At 40.5% G+C, this 23,284-nt stretch overlaps 3 protein-coding genes across 12 annotated transcripts in view; 1 reads left to right on the top strand and 2 right to left on the bottom strand.

Moving 5' to 3' along the window:
• Window positions 1-305: 305 nt before the first annotated feature.
• On the bottom strand, window positions 306-4,672 carry adss1 (adenylosuccinate synthase 1). The gene is made up of 13 exons (XM_035994697.1): window positions 4,401-4,672; window positions 3,262-3,364; window positions 3,108-3,170; window positions 2,961-3,011; window positions 2,804-2,870; window positions 2,552-2,659; window positions 2,389-2,470; window positions 2,180-2,306; window positions 1,907-2,061; window positions 1,199-1,323; window positions 918-1,015; window positions 663-812; window positions 306-419 (listed from the first exon to the last, which is right to left on the bottom strand). The coding sequence occupies exons 1-13, from the start codon at window positions 4,587-4,589 to the stop codon at window positions 367-369; spliced, it is 1,371 nt and encodes a 456-aa protein (XP_035850590.1). The 5' UTR covers window positions 4,590-4,672; the 3' UTR covers window positions 306-366.
• Window positions 4,673-5,073: 401 nt separating this feature from the next.
• Window positions 5,074-17,484, bottom strand: inf2 (inverted formin 2). Of its 9 annotated transcripts, XM_031278912.2 has the most exons (23): window positions 17,272-17,483; window positions 13,890-14,291; window positions 13,341-13,456; window positions 12,923-13,082; window positions 12,085-12,118; window positions 11,698-11,839; window positions 11,410-11,542; window positions 10,566-11,114; window positions 9,970-10,115; window positions 9,801-9,862; window positions 9,612-9,714; window positions 9,406-9,491; window positions 9,197-9,297; window positions 9,024-9,094; window positions 8,829-8,936; window positions 8,666-8,736; window positions 8,431-8,551; window positions 8,164-8,328; window positions 7,948-8,050; window positions 7,682-7,834; window positions 6,567-7,358; window positions 6,241-6,294; window positions 5,074-5,470 (listed from the first exon to the last, which is right to left on the bottom strand). In XM_031278912.2, exons 2-22 carry the CDS (start codon window positions 14,284-14,286, stop codon window positions 6,242-6,244), a joined length of 3,666 nt encoding a protein of 1,221 aa, XP_031134772.1. In that variant the 5' UTR covers window positions 14,287-14,291; window positions 17,272-17,483; the 3' UTR covers window positions 5,074-5,470; window position 6,241. The 9 variants fall into 9 exon arrangements, 6 of the variants coding, with proteins under 6 accessions (XP_031134772.1, XP_031134773.1, XP_031134770.1 ...); XR_004101425.2 differs by having other exon boundaries at window positions 5,858-7,358; XR_004101426.2 differs by having other exon boundaries at window positions 6,241-7,358.
• A 4,534-nt stretch (window positions 17,485-22,018) lies between these two features.
• Window positions 22,019-23,284, top strand: part of dnajc17 (DnaJ (Hsp40) homolog, subfamily C, member 17) — a 32,920-nt gene continuing 31,654 nt past the window's right edge. Inside the window, exon 1 of one of the 2 annotated variants that reach the window (XM_031279243.2) lies at window positions 22,019-22,260. In XM_031279243.2, the coding sequence (XP_031135103.1) occupies window positions 22,180-22,260 (81 nt within the window). In that variant the 5' untranslated portion in view covers window positions 22,019-22,179. The remainder of the gene's footprint in view (window positions 22,261-23,284) is intronic. The other variant, XM_031279242.2, reaches the window with a different exon arrangement.

Below are 23,284 nucleotides of genomic sequence, written 5' to 3'. Positions count from 1 at the left end.
AAGAAGAATAAATAGCTGAAGATTGGTGTCCTAATACACACAACTCTAACAGTGTGTGGTTTATGGATTCTTACATCAACTGATCATATTTTCAACATTTGTGCTGGTGCTGGTTTAATTTATGATACATAATAGACTGAGTTACCTTATAATTAAATCAAATAATTGTAATACAAAAGAACAAGAATATTTGACTGCAACAAAACAAATATAGCCAACACTGCTTAAAGGTGACATTGTCTTTATTTTTTGTTTATTAACTAATGAGGAGAAAATCATGATGGTCATTAGATCATTAGATGATGAAAAGATGAAAAGATGCCACATCGTCAGTGCTTCCATCAAGGAGGGATAAAGGTTTTCCTGTTAGAACATCTGGATCATGCACTCTCTGGATTTTCCAACACCAACCCATTTGACTAAAGAGAGACAAAGAAAAAGAGAGACAGATTAGAAAAGTTGATAAAACTTTAAAAGTAATATCTATCCATATGGGTAAAATGCTATTTTTTAATACACAGTGCCTGCATTACTGTTTATTTTGATTTGGAGGCCTTTAGGGAAAGTGTTGACAACAGTTCTCTCAATTCTTTTATATTCATTTGTGTGCTCTGCAAAGTAAAATTAAGATATGTAAGTTTGTCATTTTGTGTCAAACATACTAGGAACTCCAATGTGGTTCTCAATGAAGCGGATGTAGTTTTGTGCCTTGGCTGGGAGGTCGTTCCACTTCCTGGCTGCAGACGTGTCCGTCTTCCAACCAGGGAAGGTCTCATACTCAACCTCTACTTTGTGCAAAACGTCCATGTTTGCTATGGATTCAAAAAAATCAATTAATACCAATCTTAACTAAATGTTATCTGTCATCAAACAAAGCAGATGAGTTTGTGGGTCTTATGGCTTTTTTGTTGAATTACCTGGGAAATGGGGAATTCTTTTTCCGTTGAGTTTGTAGGCGACGCCAACTTTAATTTCATCCAGCACATCCAGAATGTCTAGTTTTGTCAAAGCAATGCTGTTGGACAGGTAATATGCAATAGGGTTTAACATGTGCTGTTAATTATCATTATGACGTGATTTATGATTATATTATGGTGGAGAAAAAAAACATATGCTTTAAAGGTAAATGTGCTTCAATATTCAAACATAACAACCATAAAACACCCGATGATTTGCTTAAACTGTTGTAGCCACTCACGCAGTGAAGCCGTTAATCATATGAGCGTATCTGACAATGACAAGATCCAACCAGCCGCAACGCCGCTTCCTTCCTGTGGTTACACCCACCTCATGACCCCTCGTCTGCAGCAGCTCTCCTACTGCCTATGGTAAACAGTGGGAAAAAAACAGCCCTACATGTGACTTTATTATTCATGAACTTAAATGATGTCAGGAATTTCATAATTCTACAGAAACCTATACATATGCAATCACTGCACTAGTTAGAAACACAGCTGAATACAATAAAACATTACGTGGGCTGGAGGGATTGATTTTTAATATCTTGACCTATGTTCCTATGGTCAGCTCCCGTGACAAGTAATATAACTCTAGCTCACACAGTAAATATATCCTGAACCCGGACTCTGGTCCTAAATTTATCCCTGTGTGAATGTGAGACCTGAATAGGAGGTAAAGAGTGTTTGAGTCCGTCTCTCACAAAATTTGACAGCTGCACTCAGCCAGGGAACACCCATTCCCCCCTCTTCTCCACCAGCCCTGCTGCCTGTGTGTCAGCCACATGATCTCAAACAAACTGTACATGTCAAGTTCAACATCAGTGAGTTACATAACACGTCATGTGTCTGTTCTTCATACAATATGAAGGCCAAGACAGCAAAAACGCGACAACGTCTACATGTCACAGTAATCTTAGTATTTTCCTTAAGTAACATCAATATTTTACATTGAGTTGTTCTGTTGGGAAGGCTCCAATTCCCACTCGGGTAGTGTAGGCCTTTGATACACCAAACACATCACCAATATTCAGCGGAGGGATGCCAAGACCAGTGCATGCCCCGCCCACAGTGCAGTTTGATGACGTCACAAAAGGATATGTGCCTGAAGAGAAAAATGTAAAGGTCACTATAGCACTGACTCCTTCTCAGATCCAGCAACAAAAACACATGCTTTTAAAAAAGCTACAATCAAAATCAATTTTTATCGCTGCTGACCGTACCAAAGTCAATGTCGAGGAGAGCCGCATTAGCACCTTCTACCAAGATTTTCTTTGGAGATCCATGAAGAGCTTCGTACATGTAATAGACCCCGTCTCTCACCATCGGCCGCAATCTCTCAGCGTATTCCTGCGCCAAACAGGGAAAACAGAAATATATATAGTTGATGGAGGTTATGACAATAATTCCTCACTGTTTCATCAATATGTACCTTGAGTTTTTTCAGTTGGTCCTCAACATCAACTGTCAAGGCTGGATACATGGATTGAAACTGGTGGACAAGGTTCTTGAATCTGAAAAGAAATCATGAATCATGTCACAACTGTATGTTCTAGTATTGGTCTCGGTGTTTGGCATAGTCCCATGATCCCTACTTCATAGAGAAGTCCTTAAAGTCACCCAGGAGGTCACACACACGTAGGCCGGTGCGAGATGCTTTGCTGGAGTATGCAGGTCCAATGCCCTTCTTGGTTGTTCCAATGCTGTTATGATGAAACAAAAGCCAAAGTGAGTGATGTTAAAAAAAATGAATGAATTAAAGTAGATGAATTTGTTCTGACTGCAGTGTACTGTGGCATAGTATCTTTTGGCAAAATGTTGGCAGGGCTGTCCTCCCCTATCCTTACTTCTTTCCTTCTTGTGCTTGTCTCTCAGTTTCCTGTAATCCATCGACAACCTGGTGGAAATCAAACACTGCGGAGAGAAAGCAAACAAGGCCTCATGCGCTTAGGCTGTACTTATTTGAAGTAAACCTCTATAAACAATTGCATATACTGTACATACCAATGTGAGCTCTGTCTGAGACAATTAGTCTCTTCTCCCAGCCTTTCAGACCTGGTTAGAGAATAGAAATTACATCTAGTGTGAGTACACACTAATGTTAATTTACACTAGCGCATTATGTGTGAAGTTCATTCTTTCTTAAAATACCTTTCTTTTCATTTTTATCGCCTTCTTCAAACAGGCCGGGTAGATGTATAACCACTCCATTGCCTACAAGAGCAAGGAAGAGGAATATGTAGACTCAACTGCACTAATATTCTTCATCATGCTGTCTCAATAAACTGAATATTAAAGCCATTACCGATGAGTGATATGCTTTTGGAGTTGATGATTCCACTGGGGAGAAGGTGGAAGTCGTACTCCTTGCCGTCCACTACCACTGTGTGCCCTGCATTGTTGCCCCCCTATTAATCAAAGCAGTGTTCATATTGTGATACTTTATACTGTCATTGTTTTGATGACGATATAATCGAATACAGTATGACCTTAACATCCAAGACTGCCACAAAAGATTCAGCCACATACACATGTCTCATCTTATTTTCTTGAGACTATGATAAGCCACCCTCTTCCCAATTCACAGAGCTTTTCCAGCACCTATTTTAATAGACTTGGCTGCTGCTGGTGGATTCACCACTCTGTTCCCCCTGGCTAAGTCCTGGCCTTCTCACGTATCAAGCCACCCTGAGAATGTGACCTCTCTCTAGCCCGGTGGGTGGGGCTCTCAAGCCTTCAGAACACAGGGTGCTAGTCCTGTCAGTTGAGAGAACACACACACACACACACACACACACACACGCACAGCAACTGTTGGCAGGTTTCTCTGCCTCCCAGTGCAGGAGTGACCTCTGATTTCGGACCAGAGGGTTACAGAAAGTCACCTGTCTGGAGTTGTTTTTATTATGAATTCAATGCATCCTAAATTCAATCTCTTTGTTATCAGCCGAATGAGTCAGTCAGAGCAACTTTACACTATATTTAGAGGTGAGTACAAGACTTAAGAGAGAAATCAGGCTTAGAAGTTGTAGCCTATACTTGATATACTGATATACTATACTAAAATGATAAAGACATTTGGCATCTGACATTTGGCAATGTTTTGAAATTTTAGATTAATGGCCACAATTCCCCTATCCCATCATTCAAATCATTAAGCCCACCATTATTAAACTGCTGTACATACTCAAATATTAGTCAAACAGGTTTTCCAGCTAATAATTTTGCACAGCAAAATGAAACTTTCCAGGAAGTCACCACTTATTGGACTTATTCTGTTAGGTATTCCCCAGATCACAGAAGAAGCGTTTTCAATCTGAGCACCTGTTGTGCTTTAACAAACTGCCAGTTAGGCTACAGCAGTGACAGATAATGACATTCAGCACTAATACAAGGACACGCCCCTGTGAATGCTCATCTGAAATCACGGATCAAAACATTTACCTGACATCTGCAGACAACGTCAGCGTCAGTCGCCAACAAATCGACAACTTTTCCTTTGCCCTCGTCTCCCCACTGCGCACCGAGCACCACCGTCGCTTTGTTCCCCGCGTCGTTGCGCGATCGTTTCTGCCCGGTCGCGGCGGGTTGATTCATATTTTTGTGGTCTTTTGCTGACCAGTTGAGCGACATGATGGTGGTGGCTTTAGTCTGCCCGTCTCAAGACTAAGCGGTCTCCAAGAGGGGCAATGCCATATCTGTAACTTCATAGCCGATGATGTCAGAGCCAGACGCACAGAAGTGCGTAGCTGTGCTCCGGCGACTTGTCTCCAAGGCTGTTAAAGCAACGAGAATAAGTCTTCACACAGCACTCATTGGGATGGATGAAGGTAGAGTCACCTATAAAAAGCCCATTGTAACATTTATCGTACGCAGACTGCATAATAGAGCTTTTCTAATTGATTGTTTGCCTCATTACCGCCATCTGTGTAAATGGGTTGATTGAGTTAAAATGATTTAAAAAACAAACAGCTGAACAGTAAAATTCACTTTTATTAAAATATATTTAACATTAAAAGTTACAATCCATTAGATTTTGTCCTAGTATCCTCTTAAAGAGCATCTGGGTAATTTATGAAGAAATTAAGACATGATTTTCAAGCAGTTGTTTTGATGAGTTAAATTAAATATCTTGCGTATTTTTTCTTTTTTACAGGTGCTTAAAAGTAAATAGAGCATATAGCAAAAACATTCATTGTATATTACAACAATTGTACAAAACATAAGAAATATTCAACTTTTTTTTGAATAGCTTTGAATCCAAACCACTCATGTACACAAAAAAAACTAGAACTCATTCCTTTAAATAAAGCCACATGTTGACATCCATGCTGTGAAGATCCCTGCCATAGATGTGTTTACCCTTCTTGGACTTAAGACTTCTGCATCCCTTTGAAGGAATCAATGCTCATGTAGTCTCACACAATTAATGATACTGTAGTCCTTCCAGTTCACAACTCCTGCGTGAAATTAACATTTTCTTTTTCCTCTTGATATCCTTTTTCTGGAGTCACCTATGGAAACAAAGACTAAAATGAATTGATGGAATCCAAATATATCCAAATAAAATACTTTAATACCTTAAGTATTTTTTATATTTACATCAGGATAAAATGATTGTCTCAAAGACGTTTGGCAGAGACATTTTTACAGGATTGTTTGACTTACAAACATGACTACATCGGCTTTAAAATTTTAAAAGATTTCTTTTAGTGGTGAAAAACATCTTTAATGCATCTCATATTGCGTCTTTCATCAAAGTCAGATTAACAAAGCACAGTTTATAGGAAGCACACAAGACTGTTAGTAGGTTGAACAGTCCCAGTTGCAGATTTGGGGAATGGACAAGAAAATATGGAAGAAGAGACACAAAAAGTGGCGGCTTTCATGAAATAACTCACTTCACAATGACTCCACAAACTGCAAGAATGCTTGAGATCACAAACTGATGTGAGATCACTTAACCACTTCTTAAAGAGGATTATTTGCTGTAAATAATAGTATTTTCAAGGTTAGTTTTCCCCAGGTTTGATTGACATTAGAATCACCGCAAGACACATGTGCGTTTGGTCAAATGCTGTTAAGATTTGGGCCTGATAATTGAATTGGAAAAGTGTTAAAGAGAGAGCAAGTGTTAAAAGCTGGACAACAGATACAAATGAAAAATCCAGATTCCAGTTAGACCAACAAATGACGTGTTATTTGGGACAAAGCTGCGATGGTGATTGAGTTCATTAGGATGATGTTTCTGCTTACAGTTTTCCATCCCATCGATTTGACCTACCTCACTGCAACACACAGCCTGTTTTAGGTTTAGTGTGTCCATTCCCACTGTTACCTTGTGTTTCAGAGAGTCAGAATGGAAAACAGAGCATTCAAACAAACTGTCCATAGCTTCAAATCCATATTAAATCTGCAAATTGCATCCATAGTCTTTAATAAAATGCATGTTGTCATGCAAAAATACTTAATACACACAAAAATAGACCATACATAAAATATAAAACGTTAAATGCAGTAAAAACAAAACAAATAAGGATTTCCCTTTAAGACACATCAAGAGACTAGCATTCCAAACGTGATCTTTATTTAAGTCAATGGATTGGTTACCTTGATTACTCTTCTTTTTGTTTCGTTTATAGAAGCTCTGCTTCTTCTTTGGTTCGGGCTTAAGGGATGGAGGCTCAGGCACTGCTCCAGACACTGATGGCAGATCTTCTGATTGCAGTCCATCTGGGACGTCGTACCCCTCGATACCCTCACCGAGTGCAGTCATGGACGTATTTACAGTAATGCATTTCCGCTCTTCTCGACCCTCCTCTTGTCCTACAGTCTCTGCTAAGGGGTTTATTTTATTACTAGTTTCACCTTTCCCATCTCCCATTATACTGTCTGCACTACTCTGTGTCACTGTGTCTGTATCAGGTAAAGGACTTTCCTTTATCTGAACATTCACACTAATGTCCGCTGGCTCCTCAGCCATCAGCTTCTCAGACACCAGGCTGGAAGTGCCATCTAAGACAGCCTCTAACAGGTCAGAATCAGAGAGGGAAGATGGGCTGAGGACGCTGGTTTCAGTTGAGTCCAATGAAAAGCCACTTGTGGGGAGACATGGTTGACATGATACTGCAGGTTTCTGTGAGTGTTGCTCCTCCTGCAGTGACGCAGGTCTTTCCAGGGGTGTCTGCGTTGTCATGGCTGGCTCTCCTGGGAGTGCCTCGGGGGGTACAGCTGGTCTGTCTTGCATCCCACTCTGTGGTGCTGGCGGAGTGTCTTCTGATGGGCTGATGAAGCCGTTCATTTCGCTTGTGCTGGCCTGGTGACCCTCTGTCTGACGTTTGCTGGATGCGGATATGGCGGCTATTTCTACGGCTTTTTCGTCTACAGGCGTCACACTTGATCCTGAGGGGGAGAAGTAGGTAGTATTGAGACAAAAAAGTATTGAGAAAAACAAATATTACCCCATTTCAAAGCTATTTTTAGCTTTTTTTTTTTACTTTTTTTTTATTACAGTGAGCAAAGCTGCATGAAAAGAAAAATGCTCTGCATGCAAACAAATGCTAATATAGCTCGAGTAAGCGACGGAGTAGCTTAGCAAGGTGGCAGTGGTGTTCAAGCACAAATAAAATAGATAAAAGCAGCAAGGCTGTGTTTTGGCTCGCAGTTAAGCAGCTCAGGAGCGGAGCGAGGAACTGCGGATGGAGGCCACAGTCTCTTGTCCTTACCAGATGAGCAGGTATCCCTACGCATTTCACTAGAAGGGAGGCTTGCCGAATCGCACCTTGGCCTGGTCTTTCTTAGGCTGAAACCTTTCTTGATATCCGCCAGGAGGTGGTCGATGATGCAGCCGTCATTTTGTGGCACGAAGCCTTTCTTGACTGTTAACAAAGAGGTAAAAAAGAAAGAGGGCTTAAAACACATGCTATTCAAATGATTTTGGTTAGGAATGTCTAGTACTCCGTGAAAGAAAGGAGGGCTGTTCACAACTTACAGATTTTTCCATTCTCTCCTTTCTGTCTCTTGGACTCCTCCTCTGCTAGCTGCTTCTTCCTTTTCTCAGCCTTAACTGCCTGCTCTCTTCTGGTTTTGTTTTCCTGTTACCATGAAAGTAAGGATGACACACAGAAAAAAAGTCACACACACACAAAAAGTCACACACACACACACAAAAAGTCACACACACACAAAAAGTCACACACACACACACCTTCAGTGCCTTGAGGAATAGTCCCCTGAAAGACCTGATGGTTCCGAAAAGTTCCTCAAGCGACAGCTGATTGGCATCTTCACATAGGTAGACAGCCAGCTCACTCTTCTTCTTCTCAAGCGCAGTGAACCTGTCACTTAAAGCTTGACATGCCTCCAGACCTTCCTGCCACAGAGAAAATGGGGAGTTTGGATTCAGCTTCCAAAACACTATTGAGTAATCACATTTTGGCACAAATTGTAGGCAAAGCAGAGATCATCACCTTACCTCAAGAACTTTAGCATATTGCTCCTTCATCTCTTCGACAGAGTTGGAAACCTTCTTGGCGGTCTCATTAAGTCGTTTTAGTAAGGCACTGGCCTCTGACTGAGCGGAGTCCAGATTAACTCTGAGGACAAGGTGTAAAACATCTTATAAAAGAAAAACACTAGGAACCAATTTAAAAAAAAAAAAAAAAAAAGGAAGAATGTGAGCTAAATTAGACATGAAAAGGTTTCTATACCCCGCTGCTTTTTCACAGATCTCTATATCATCTGGCAGGGTCAACAGCTCTGGGTGGTTGGTCTCTGCTTCCTTTGCAAAACAAGCCATGCAGTGGTTAATTAAACGGGTTCAGAACAGAGGGAGAACAAATAGTTATGGCAGCTGTGAGCCACTTTGTGTACCTCCAGGATGTGATGAAGCAGCGTAATGCGGCTCTTGTTGGCCTTGGTCTCTGTAAGCTTGAGCAGAGAGCTGAGCTTGAATCCCTCAGCGTTTCCTGTGTGACTTCCCTGGAAGTAGACCGATGATTAAAAATGCAAGCTCTGTCTAAATGTCAGCTTAAAGTAAAACATACATTAGACAGAAAAGGTTCTTACATAGTTGAGAAAATTCCCAACGTCAAGGATGAGCTTGCAGAAACTGGGCACGAGCGTGCTCTTTCTGAGAGCTGAGAGATTTGTTACATGGTGTTAATTTGATTATACACAAGTTGAGAAAGAATGAATACTGCATGCATGTGAATACAGTTGAAGGCCTAGGGTTTACTTACACTGGCAAGCCTCCTCCACCAGCTTGACTTTAGGTTTGAGCATATCCACCACTGATGAAGTCTCCTCACAGAGCAACATGCACTCAATCCTCAACTGATAACTGAGGAAACGAGCCAGAAAGTAAATAAGGAGCCAAGTATGAGAAGAGCAAGCACGCACATAATTAAAAAGTTAAAAACAGAACTGGTGCAAAAAAAAAAAATGTTACCATGGCACATTGAGAAGGGAGGTGTAGAAGCGGTCAACATTTGCCAACTTGTCTTTTTCTCCTTGGAAGGACTTCAAATTTTCAATCTAAGTGAAAGCACAAGACAGTAACTCAGACATTTGCTATTTTAAAGTGGGCCCTTGATAGCAGATATAAATGCAAACAAGTCTCTAGGTAAAGATGGAGAATTGTTAAAGAGTACAAACCTCATGCTTCTCTGGTAGGAGCTTAAGAAGCTGTTTCAGCACCTCTACATCAAACCTACTACGATCCCCATTCTGAATCATGGCTACAAAGTCCTCATTTGTGCTGGACAGAGAAAATGAAAAATATTGAGCTGGAAAATGGAACAAACTATATTTAAAAGAAAATCTAAATAATGTGCAACATCTTACCATCTGAACTGCTTTAGGAATATGTTCAAATTCAAGTTTTTCTTTGGATCAATGAATGTAATCTATAGGACAAAGAGAGGCATATTGATTATTCAGCTTTGATAATCAGGTGCGTTTGTTCTGAGTGCTACAGCTCTGAGGAGCAGCGTCGAGTGTTGACCAAGCACACCTCTTTAGGCTCCTTCTTGACAGGAGCAGCTGCCCCCTTGTCTTTGTGTTCATTCACCGGGAGACAGAACAGCTGCTCGATACTGCCGTAGTTCGGCTCCCGAGGATGAGGCGCTTTTTGAACTGATGACCACATGGAGTGACCATCTGTGTGCGCGCAGGAAAAGAGAAAGAGAACCTGTTATGAGCTCATGTGGCTCCATTTTGTATCAACATCCTATCATGGCTAAAATTCATTTGACAGTGATGTTCCCTCTTTCAAAAGTCAGGGGACTCCTCTGCCAACACACATTTGTAATAATGGTTCTGTATATATCATAGCAATGTACCATCCCCATCAACTATTCTCTACACAGATGCCTTCTGCCAATGTCCTCACTCACATTTCCCATAATGTTCTATTTAAAACATACAAAATGGCCTGAAAAGAGGTTAGTAATATCTTGACGGATGCAGGCAAAAAAGATATTTAGCATATTCAAAGTCAGCTTGACACTCTTGAACTTAGATTCAGCCAGGGCTGCTGCCTTCGTAATGTGAATGACAGATTGTGGTTGAAATAATTTCAGCCTTCGCAAGAATGTGTTATACACTCACCAGTAACAGTGCGGAGTTTCTGCCAGTTGAGCTTTTTCATCCTCAGGGTAGGGCATCGGTTTGCCTTTGTGGGTGCAGCACACCCCAAGCCCTGGCTACTCTGAGCCACTATCATGCCTGGGGGAGGTGGAGGTGGAGGTGGCATGCCAGGTGAGGGCAGTGGTGGTCCGCCACCCATCCCTGGTAGCGGTGGTGGTGGTGGTGGCATTCCAGGCAAGGGAGGAGGTGGAGGGGGTCCACCAAACCCTCCAGGTAGCGGTGGTGGAGGAGGAGGAGGAGGTGGGCACTGGTTAAAAGGTTGGTGCGGGGGACCTGTCATAGGGGGTAGAGGAGGTGGTGGTGGTGGGGGTGGAGGGGGAGGTAGAGGAGAGGCACAAATTGGCTTCAGAGAGGATGTTATGCTTTTCTCCTTCTCCTGATGTTCCAGATCAGTCTGCACGGCCTTATCTACTTTCACAAGCTGCCCGTCCACCTCATGATGACCGCCAAAGCTCTTGCCTTTGGAGAACATCAGCCGCTGCATGATCTTCTCACAGGATTCCATCTGAGCTGAAACACACACACACACACACACACACACACACACACACACACACACACACACACACACACACACACACACACACACACACACACCATTTGAAAATACTTTTCTCACTAAAATAAAAGCTTTCAGCCACCCTGTCAACAGCTGTCTTTCATTTTATTTCATGGCTGTGATCGTTTTTTCTTGGATAACCACTCCACTTCACACATGAATCACTGAGGAAGCCATTAGCTAGCCATTAGCCTCTCCAGAGAGTCGACCTAAAGCGAATGTATTGCTGCTTCAGTGCTGACTCACAGTCCTGGGCCAGCAGTATGGCTCTGTTAGTGATGGCCTCTAGAGCCAGCCAGATATCCGAACGGCTGGGCCCCAGCACCAACAACGTCTGCAGGATGGACAGCAGCTGGAGAGACGCTGGAGAGCTGCTCACCTGCACAAATTAAGAGGGCTTGTCATGTTTACATACTTAAGTCTAGCACCACAAAAACTTGATTGAAACGGTTTCAATCAGAAAGAGGTATAAGAGGTATTTTCTTTACTGTAACCAGACATTGATTCATGATAATAAAGCCAGTCAGGTCTCACTTTGTTAAAGAGCGTAGTAAAAACCTCCATGTGATCACTCATGTCAATGCCCCCATAGACCCGCAGCAGCTCCTCCTCATCTTCAGCCATTGTCTCTTCAAAAGTTTCACATTGAATGATCAAGTCTTCATCCTCCTGCTCCCTGCACACCACACACATACAGGTCACTGGTGGGGACATTTCATTGCATTTAAATGGCATTTTCAGTTTTTAAAAAGCAATGACAAGGGCCTCTAATTACTGTCAATTAATGGACACAAATAGCATCATCCATGATTATGGACTTTAAAATGACTTCAAATTTGAACTTCACTTGTTGCATAAAATCTGCTTTAGAGACTTAAGAAACTGACAAAATGAAATGTGAACAACAGAAGGAAGGCTCACCTTAACTTTGGCAGAATATCAAGTAACTGGAGCCCTGCAAGACAACAATAAAACACAGCTCAGAGTGTTACAAATATCAATAATTGTAGCTTTACCTCCCAAATGTGTCACACATCTCTCCACAGTGGCATATCTAAGTTTTTGAAAGAATTGGCAGGAAGTCACAGGTGATCAATCACGCAAGAGGCGTGGCCAAACAAATGGCTGATTGGTCCAATGTGGTGGGTGGCATTTTATTGAATTTAGGATGGTTTATATAGCTGCAAATATGACATATTTGTCAAACTATCTTGACTGTGGTGATCGGCAGGCAGCTTTGTAGCTCAGTGCTTATCACTGATGCCTCATAGGAAAAGCCTAAGTCCAATGTTAATCCTGTTTTAGTCCAGGGCTGGGACAGACTCCACAGGCCATAAGAAAGAAAAATCACCTATAAATAAAAAGGATGGATAGTGACTTTTATTCAAATGGCCAACTTTCTCACAAAGATTTCATCAAAATCTCATTAGGTCAGTGTGATTTAATTAATGTAAGAGTGATGACATTTTCTTCAAATTGCAACTTTTGATAGTCACTAGTTATGGTTTAAAATGCATGAATACACAATGTATACACTTAAGGTTTGCTTAGTTCTCAGGCGTTTGGTCAAAGTGAGAATGAGGCCATTAGACCTATTTTTAGACAGACCCAGTGACAAAGATATTTGTAATAGAGCTCCTGCTGATGGCCCGCTTTCCCATCTGCATTTACTTTCAGGGAGACCACAGTGTGACCTTACTTATGATGGGACTCTAGACTCCTGATTCATTGTTAAGTAGCAGCTGAATGGAGAACCAACCGATAAACTGCTTTCTCATCTTATCTCTCTGCCTGAGGTCATCTGTCCCGAAGATGAGGGCGTTGATGACACTGAGGAGTGTGACCATGTAAGGGACGTTATCTGTGGCCTGCAGCTCGTTCATGATCACACTGAAGCGATACTGCTGCGTCTTCACGCCCTGAAGGGGAAATCAAAGTCGGTTTGAGTCATCATCTTCATTGATAGGTGAGGAATGATGAGGAACATTGTGATTTCACAGGGTTATGATGCCTGTGCATGCAACCCACCACTAGGGGGCAATGTTATGGTATGTATCATTCAGAGTGATGATGTAGTATCATGTAAGGTAAATACCACAACAACTTAACTTTAAAAAAAAAAAAAAAAAAAAAAAACAATAGTTAGAAGTATGACTTCTACATGTTCATCTACTTGCCTTGTAGTGGTCCAGGGCATCCAGTGCCAGACGATGACCGTCTGTAGAGAACATGCTGAGGGCAGCAAGTAGCTCAAACACCTGCATTTTCACCATGATGTTGGAAGTGTCCAAAGCTGCGGAGCATCATGATCACACACATCAGTACAGGTTGAGCGCTCATATTTTCCATCAGTTTCTCTTAAAGCAAAACCCCCTATCTCTATTCTTTCCCCTTTGTGTGTAGACCCAAGCAGGATGCTTTATTTCAGCCACTTAACTTGAAATTTGCCCTCTGAAGATATCGCGTTGTACTGTATCAACATGTGTTTTTTTTGTTTTTGTGTGTGTGTGTGTGTGTGTGTGTGTGTGTGTCAGAGGTGGGGAAATATCCAATATTCACAACTCACTGTGAAACAAAATTTTTAGGGATGTTGCGAAGCAACCCTTAATAATTCACCTCTGTACATAAAGCTGGAACTGGAAACTTCAGCTCAGCACAGTGAGTCAAAGAGACTTATGTGAGTTAAGCACACGGATAATTCTTCACAAAAATGAAGGGTGGCCAACCTTGGGAGAGCTTCCGAATGTATCCCTCATTGTCTATAATGAAGTGGATCCCTGCAGAGGAGTTCATGACTGCCCGGACGCAGCTGACACACGTGAGTTGCAGAAGGGCGTCGGCAATGCGAGAGCATCCCCGGCCCGAGAGCCGGTCCAGGGCCTCCAGGAGGAGATCCAACCCACTCAGCTCCAGGAACTGGACCATCCATGTCTGGTCGCTGCCCTCCAGGCGACGCCTTAGCCCGGAGTAGTTGACCACAGTGGGAACTTGCAGCAGTCTGATACACAGCTCTGGATCAGCACTCTCTAGGTTGGCCTCTGGCTGTGTATCTGAGTCCTGCGAGGAGCCCAGGCGTCCCCTGACTGCCTGCCACTTCTTCTTCCCATCTGACTTCCCCGACATGATGGCTGTGGAGGAGAGATGGGAATCATGTTCAGTTTTTTCAGTATTAGTGTGTATTTTTCAGAAAGAAAATTCTGCTTGTTTGGACTGCAGATGGTGTCTGTTTGCAACGATATCCAATGATTTTGCCCAGTATACAGTGTTTTCGTTGCTATCCAGACAAGAGGAAGCAGGCCATAAAAATGCCTTATCATAAAGGAAAGCAGAATAGGAAATGATAGCTCTGCACTTTTGTGGAAGAATAAAAGATATGTCAGCCATCCAGTCACCACCAGCTCTGCCAAACATTCCTATTTAATCCTGCTTGAAAGAGAAGATACTCGTTGTCAGCTCTCTGCAAAGCCGGGTTCAATGTTGTCTGGACAGTGCGTATCGCAATTTACTATATAAGTACATGTATTTTTAAGCTCATTACTGGGATATAAACACTGGAAAACATGCACAATGTACACTTGTGAAAAACGAATACACAGAAGCAACTGTGCAGGAGGAACATTTCACAAACATCATACCATCATATCTGACATTGACATGATTAAACACGTTGATTCCACAAGTGCCCTTTTCTGGAGAAACTTCAGAGCACAGTCCCCTCTTTTACCAACATGTTTAACCACCAAGCTTCTAAAAACTATCCACTGCAATGCATGCTACTAGTATAAACATGTCCCCACTCTGAAAAAATCAACAGGATAAGGGTGCAGTCCAAAAAAGGGGGAATTCTTCTCCAGAAGTCTAAAAATATGTTCTCTCTGTGCTGGAGTTGTGATATTAGGTGGTTCAGCGTAAAAGAACAAGCGTGAGTGGTTCTTCTGTCTTCTGTTGTTGATTTCACACTTGGCAAACGTTAAGATACAGATGAGGCATTGAGTGATGAGCATGAACAAACACAATGCTCTGTTCACAGTGCCAGCCTGGAAGGAATTATAGCTTTTACAAGTCCTCTATTTTACCATCTAGACAATGTAAGGCCCTGCTCAGAAATCTTGCTTGTTTCCGCTTCATTTTGGTTCTCTTGTTTTAGGAGCTCAGTAAACTAAACACAGTAAAAATCTAATTTTGGATTTCTCTCTTTTCAAAAGGTAATTCGCAGAAGTAATGACTGTGAAAAATCTGACGAATTGTTTTACTATTCGCTCGACAGATTGAAGGTAAAATTAGGCTTTTTCTTTTCTCACATAATCTGGCAAAGCATTTGTCAGCTCTGACTGCGGTATTTTAGTCCTGCTGTGAGTGTGTTACCGTAGCAGCAAGCAGACAGACAATGGTGTTTTACAATAGGCCTTCTCAATACTCTTCAAAGAGCTGTGTCAGCCACAAAATGGATGGAATGATCCCTGCCCCTCCTTTCAGGCTAATAAGAGTTGTGGCCAGCAAACCAGTTAAACACTTTCTTCAGGAGTACATTTGGGCTTCATGTTCAGTGTGAGTAAGGAACAAAAGTTGCAAGTTGACATTTGTAATCTAGGGACATTTTTCACAGTCATGGACACTTGTGAAGCTACTGAGGAAGAATTGATTCATGCCTTGCAAAGCCATACGTATGACTAAGACATTGTGAGAAAATAGTGTGCATACACCGGACTCTCCAGTTTATACACTTCATACAGGAACTTTTCATAAGGAAGGAAAGGACTTTCCCAAGACAGGAAACTTGGCTTGAGATACACATGCGGGTGTGACAGCTCATGATCCTCTTTTGAAATTGAAGTTTAATTTTATCCCAAGATATTTTGTCCATGTGAAAACATCTGGGTTACATGCCAAGCAGCTTCAAAGTAACTGTAATGGAAAAAAACATTTGCCCATTATTTCATGCATTTCTCAAATATAAGCAACTTTCATTTCCCGACCTTGTCTGCCAGATCTCCCACATGTACCACTAATAGCAGGCTGATTCACTGCAAACAGGACAAACCTACTCATCTGTCCTCTGGTTAAACCGCCCACACAGCAGCCCACTGTTCCTGTACAGCATCAACACTTGTGAAAATGCAGAAATGTCTCCACTGATTTATTTCATCTGAGACATATGCAAAGCTTGCATAATTAATGTTATCTACTCTCTACAAGTCAGCAATAATAAACAAGTAAAGGGAATAAGTTAAATGGATGGGTTGGATATTATAAAATTATTTTTTCTACCTTTTGAGCACTGAAATTATAACAGTGGATTTCATGGTACAACATGGTAACACATGTAACATATGATGCTTGGAGAGTGCATATTTACAGATAGTAAGCTTTATCCATGCCATAAAGTCATAATATTTGCAGAGCAATTAAAACAACATAGAACATCTGGTAACATTTAACTGATATCCTAACCTCCTTCTCTTCCACTCTGCTATTTAAGGGAGTGACCGACATGCCTGCAAAGTCTACAAGCACATTTAGCAGTTGCAGTCATTTTAGTTGTAGTTTTCTGTATTCCCAGACTGTTTCTTCAGCCATTGTCAGAGTGATATAACATCTGCATATTAACAAAACATTGACAGTGACAGCCCATATGTTCCAACACACAGACTTAAAACTGGAATCCAATACAAGTGGAATTTGGCAACACAGGCTGTTTTTTTCCCACCACCGCCGTCTTCCTCTTTATTCTGTCCGAGGCAAGGAGGTTTGAGGGAACAGTCGATTACCACCTCCAGGATGGATCGACAAGACTGTGACACCAGAACACAATTGGCGATTTGTCGTTATGCATTGGTCCATTATGATTAATAAAACGGATCTGAAATAGCGACATTATGAATGCAATACGATTACTTTGCACTGAGATTTTCCCCACATAACGTTACCAGGGGACATGGCATAACGGGACGTATATGCTACCGGACTAGTCACCTCACACTGTGACGAGTAAAAGACAACAGAAAAACAAAATGATAACGCTTATGATTAAGTACTTTCTCTACTAGACATGTCACATCTTAATGTCCTGTTGCATTGATCACCTATAAGCTGACTATGACACCTTACCTGATTTTATCCCATAAATATGAAGACACTTGAAGAACCGCGTCTTCTGGTGTGTTTCAGATAGGGGAGCGCTTTGCAGTCATCCCTTTTATTCTGCCAACAAATTAAACTTGGACCGCTTCAAATTTCGGCACAGCGTAGCACCTCAAACCATGTGTGGTATGCGGATGGTTCCAATCGATACGGCCCTCTAATACTTGAGATCTGACCGTATCAAGACAACAACATTACTGAGCTATAGACATCCGGTCAAAACTTTCAGAATAAAAAGTAGCCTGTGCGGTATGCCGACAGGATTCAGTTATCAAGCCTAAACATAAAAATCCACAAAATGAATTAAAAAGTTTGCTAACGTTACATAACGTACCCAGAAGACACGTAGGCTACACAAGCTTAATTAACATTTAGTAGTATGGCTAAACTAACGTTAATCACAGAAAAACTCATTTAACATCTCAAACACAAATGAACAAAAAGCTATTATAAATGGAGTACAGAACACGCTCCAACGAAGGTAGGCTATGTGGTTACAAGATGTTAATATTCGCTTATTGGTCACATTTATAGGCCTATATATATATATATGCCTTGCTAACAACTAGGGGGTTACTAGCAACAGGTCATTAAACTGAAAATAACTGCTGCTGGAGGAATGACATATATCAAAGCAGATATATCCAAATATGTTCCATTACACATTCATACTCAAAGGGGTTTGTATGGTCAGCGGTTTATTTTAAAGGCAGTTTTGTCTGATTTCCGGTCTTAATGTGCCTGCTGTTTTCTGGCTTGTAGCTGTTTGTGACGCTGAATGCAGCCAGTGGTTGTGGGCCTTCCTCCCACACTCCCCATCCCATCAGCTGGATCTGACCTCGGGCTACAGTCCCTGCTGGCCCGAAAATTAACTTGGGTCCCTTATTCTCCGAGTCAGTCAACATTTTTTGACAGTAAACACGATGCCTGTCACAGTGTTATCTGATAACTACAGACACAATGTCCAAACCATCAGGGTGCATGGGTCTGACTGCCCTCAAGAGCCTTGTGGGGAATTAGAACATACTCCCAATTTTTTAGTTATACATTAGACTTCAGTTCTCTACAATCTAGACCAGTTCTCTTTCTTTTTCTCAGTGGAATTTCACATCTTTACTTATAACTAAATCCAAAAGTGTCCTTAGAATGATCAGAATCCAAGATCCACAATCTGATTTTGAACACACCCAGGCTTCATCATTCATCTATTAGTCCAGTCATTTTATGAAAAAAGGTTGAAGAAATTGCAACAGAAGCAAACTCAACTGATTTTGTATCCTCAATATGTCCTGGGTAAGGAAAAAAAAGCCCCAAAGAATCCCATTAGGGGAAAGTTTCGAAAAAGACCCAAGCCTATCCAATACGCCTATTCATTCTTTTTCTCACGTGAATAGGGTAACAATTTTAACCTTTAGATATCACCATGAAAATTACTGAGTTGATTATGTACACCAAGACAAACAAAAAATGTATTACACGTTTTTTGAAATTGTTTGTTAACATGGGCAAACGGTGCATAATCTAATTATGTATGTGCTAATTTGCATAAATACCACAACAGATCTAAACATTGGGTATAGCCAGGTGAAAATGTCTTGTTGAACCTTGTTGACATCTTACAGTAAAATACTTAATGTTAAGGTCTGAATGGTACCCATTTAGGCTAACCATGAGCATTAATATACATAGAGGCAGGAAGAAGTACTTTAAACCAGCCTTTATTAATTATTATTGCAGAGATGGGGTTTGGGGCTGGGTCCATGGGACTGTTTCTGGGGGATAAGTCTGAGGGAAGAACAGGAGACATGGGTAAGGAGAATGCAGAAGACAAAAGGCAGGTCCTGTTTAGATCTGTTGTGGTATTTATGCAAATTAGCACACATGTAATTAGATTATGCACCGTTTGCCGATCTTAACAAACAATTTCAAAAAACTTGTAATACATTTTTTGTTTGTCGTCATGTAAGTAATCAACTCAGTAATTTTTATGGTGATATCTAAAGATTAAAAATGTGACCCTATTCACGTGAGAAAAAGAATGAATAGGCGTATGAATAGGCTATATTTGGGTCTTTTTCGAAACTTTCCCCTAATGGGATTCTTTGGGGCTTTTCTTACTTAGTACATATTTAGGATACAAAATCAGTTGAGTTTACTTCTGTTGCAATTTGTTCAAGGTTGACCCCCATTTTGGCTTAAAATGACTGGACTATATGATTCATCTACATGGCTTTAGGAGTTTATTGATAGAAATAGGGGATGAGAGGGCATACGGCAACATGTAGCATATACATGACAAAGTAATAATAATTCAGTAATTTCTTAATTATCTTGAATTTAAGAGTCAAAATGAGCCTAAATGTTCCTGTGACTAAAAACACTAAAAGAACACACAAGATAAGCATGTTGAGATGAAGCAACAGATATAGCGTGGTTATTGTGGCTTTTAATTAATTCGCTTTTTATAATTATTTTTTATTTTTTATTTCTCTTATCACTGTTTGGTATATGCATATAGCTATGAATTTAGAAAACCTTTACTGTCAGAATGACAATACGGCATATTGTTTGGATCTCTGGATATTTTGTTAAGAATTTGTAGTACTGTGACCTGAGGCTATTTAGCTTGCTAGAGTTTCACTACCTCCGAGAAAAGCATAGCTATACGGTAGTTGTATTGTCGTGCTGCTTTAGGTCCCCTGAGCCAAAGATGTTTTGTTTATCCAGAGGAAAATGCGGCTTCTATCAGGGAGAGCACTGAGAAACAAGCAGCATGGGTACTACTAAGTTACAACACCAAATAATATGCAGGATATATAGCCTACTGTTGCTGCATTTCCAGCATGTCAAAGTGAAAATAATGGCTACATGTGAGACTGCTTTGTTTAAATGGAGCAACAAAAACTATTGACCAAATATCATGCACTCATCAAAGTCCACAACTCTCTTGCTGAGCTAGTTGAACAGGATCATGTTGGAATCAAGCTCCCAATTCTTAAAAGTCAAAGTCAACACGATTTCCATTTATTGTTCTGAACAATTGTTCTGTATACATTTATACACAACAAGGGATTTCTGATTGCTATGGTTTTAAGCACAAAATAACCCTTAATCTACTGGTCCTGCTGCGAAACCTTTTACCATATGGACCTCTAGGGTGTGTCGTAATTATAAGATTTAGTTCTATGTTTGTCCAAGGTATTCTGAAATGAGGTCATTACAAATTACCCAATGGGCAGGACGTAATGTGGACGTAACACAGCTCTTCAGGATGAACATCTTTTTGCACACACCCTGTAGTAAACGTTTGCAAATTACATAGAGCTTTTTCATAACCTTTAATTTACCTATTTTATATATATATATAATGAGATGAACTGGTGTTTTTGTTTTCCGGTCTGTGGTTTAATGATAACTCGGCCCCTGTTGTAGCATTTCCTGTAGGCAGTGGGATCTATGTGGGATCTATGCAGACAGGACATGTTCCTGATTCTGCATCACTGTAGATCCCACTGCCTACAGGAAATGCTCCAATAGGGGCCGAGTTATCACTAAACCACAGACCGGAAAACAAAAACACCAGTTCATCTCTCTTTTGGAAGTTTCATTAGGGTTATTAAATGAATATAGAATAAAAATTGCACACACCCTGTAGTAAACGTTTGCAAATTACATAGAGCTTTTTCATAACCTTTAATTTACCTATTATATATATATATATATATATATATATATATATATATATTAGAAAAGGAGAGCTGTTCTAAGACATGTCAGGACATGTTCCTGATTCTGCATCCCTATAGATCCCACTGCCTACATCTTATAGCTACAACTAAAAAACTCAAATGAAACACAAATAAAATGGTCCTGGGTGAAAATGTCTGAACAGTAGATTTTTCTGTTTACATTTTACAATTGATACAAGGTGTTGTCAGGTTTAGTTAAGTAAAAGCAGACTACACCATGATTCAAATGCAAACAAAGGTGTAGCCTGGATCATCATATATGTCTATGGCCTGGATGCCCCAAATTGTCGTAATATTTCCTGTAGAACTAGAAGTTGACTGATCCTTCGCCAGGCTGCTGTTATAAGCTGATATTGGCTTACCACAGATATATGAGAATTGGCATTTCTGTTGGCAGTTTTGCAATAATTACATGTATGCAAAATAGCCTACTGAAAGCCTAGGTCATTTTTAGAGACAGTGCTGCTGTTACATAATTTGTCCACCAGAGAGCACTCTGTATTGCCTATAACATTCCTTAGTAAATATGTGTTATTGTAAATGGGTTTATGAGAGAAAAAAAGCCTAATAATAAAGGCCAATAGGCTACATAGTCCTTTTTACTCCCAATTATAATTGTTTGTTAACAACTTCAAAAATCAACAGCATCATGATGCTGAAAAGTTTTTTTTTTTTAAATACATTTGAGACGACTGGTTCAGAAACACAATGCAGATCTACAAAATCAAAAGATTTGACCTTTAATGGCAGAGATAAAACATACTGTAAAATCATTTCACACCTGGAACAAATTTGAAGCAGCCCACAAAGACAATACAAATAAGTTAAAACGAGTTAAAACGGTTAAGACTTACAAAACATTTTTTCGATATAAATGCTATGGTAAATGCTCAAAATCTCAAAGATGCTCAAATGTATTTAAGCAACAGCAACAGAGCAGCAGAACAGCAGAATAGAAACTACATTTCCCAGGTTGCAGTGCACTTCCTAGTTTAAAGGTCGAAGACGTTTAACGCATGCTGCCTGGAACGGGAACAACAACAAACCGCTGAATTAGCCAAACGTTAACATCGCGTTTACATTTCTTATTTTTCTGTGTTGGTACCGTTGCTCATTATTGACAGAAATGTCCGGAAAGGCCAAGGATATCCTACAGATGGACCTGTATGGTTTACTTGGTATTGAAAGCACTGCTACAACAAAAGAGGTGTGTAAATAAGCTAGCTGTCAAGCTAGTTAGCTAGATAACTAATAGTATAGCTAGCCATGCCTTTACTTTACAGGCTGGGGGATGTTGTGTTGGCAGATAGTTTATCCGAGTGTTAGCTACCGTTAAATGTTGAAGCAGCTGTGTTTGCACAAGGAAAGACTGTAAGTAACTTAATGTTATGTGTCATTTTGCCTGCAAACGGGAGGCTAACTCTATTAGCTTGCTACCATGGAGCTTGTAGGAGTGTGTGTGTTTGTATCGTGTATGCGTGTATAATAGCCACCAAGTATTTTCTCTGTAAGGAGAAACGCCAGGTAAGTAAAGCGAGGACTGACATTCTAGGTCCAGTGAGAACCCAGGTAGCAAAAGACAGAAACACCGGTTGTCTGAATCGCAAAGGTGTGATACACCGAAAAGGCCACTTGGTAGCGACGTTGCATAACTCTTCTAAGGCTGCAACTCGTTTTAATGATCACTTAATCTGCCAGTTATTTTTCCCGAATAACTGAGTGATTAATCGTTTGGTTTATGAAATGTCAAATTAAGTGAAAAATGGCAGTCATAATTTTGCATATCAAATTGCTTGTTTTGTATGACCAATAGTCCAAAACAAAACCCTAAGATATTCCACTCAAATAATGTAAAACTGAGAAGAGCAGCGGACGATCACAATGGAGAAGCTAGGAAATTGAATGTTTGGCATTTTCCTTTAAAATATTACTTAAAACAATTAATGGCTTATCACAATGATGGTCAATAACTTTTCTGTTGATCGCCTAATCTTTTAATAGACTAATTGTTTCAGCGCTAATGAATTCAAAATGGTATGGTTGTGGAATACATTTTTGGTTTTGAGTCTCCCACCTCAATGTATATTCTTTATCTAAAACTAAACCAACGTATCTGATCGCATATAAGCTTGTAGTGTTAATATGATTACATCTGATTAGGCCTGGAAAATGATGTAATACTATGGACAGCCTATTTACAAAAGGTTACTGCAAACTGCAAACAGATTTAC

This window comes from Sander lucioperca, chromosome 18 (genome assembly GCF_008315115.2).
Source record: "Sander lucioperca isolate FBNREF2018 chromosome 18, SLUC_FBN_1.2, whole genome shotgun sequence".
Taxonomy (NCBI): Eukaryota; Metazoa; Chordata; class Actinopteri; order Perciformes; family Percidae; genus Sander; species Sander lucioperca.
This window is presented reverse-complemented; position numbering and strand designations above follow the sequence as displayed.

Excerpts from the sequence above, each read along its gene's own strand:
- adss1 (XM_035994697.1), bottom strand. The coding sequence starts at position 4,589 with ATGTCGCTCAACTGGTCAGCAAAAGACCACAAAAATATGAATCAACCC. Across the intron at positions 2,307-2,388 it reads ACCAACTGAAAAAACTCAAG|GAATACGCTGAGAGATTGCG; the intron begins GTACATATTGAT and ends TGTTTGGCGCAG. Across the intron at positions 2,062-2,179 it reads TCTCCTCGACATTGACTTTG|GCACATATCCTTTTGTGACG; the intron begins GTACGGTCAGCA and ends TTTTCTCTTCAG.
- inf2 (XM_031278910.2), bottom strand. The coding sequence starts at position 14,286 with ATGTCGGGGAAGTCAGATGGGAAGAAGAAGTGGCAGGCAGTCAGGGGA. Across the intron at positions 9,863-9,969 it reads TCAAGAAGGAGCCTAAAGAG|ATTACATTCATTGATCCAAA; the intron begins GTGTGCTTGGTC and ends TTTGTCCTATAG. Across the intron at positions 8,329-8,430 it reads AATATGCTAAAGTTCTTGAG|GAAGGTCTGGAGGCATGTCA; the intron begins GTAAGGTGATGA and ends TCTCTGTGGCAG.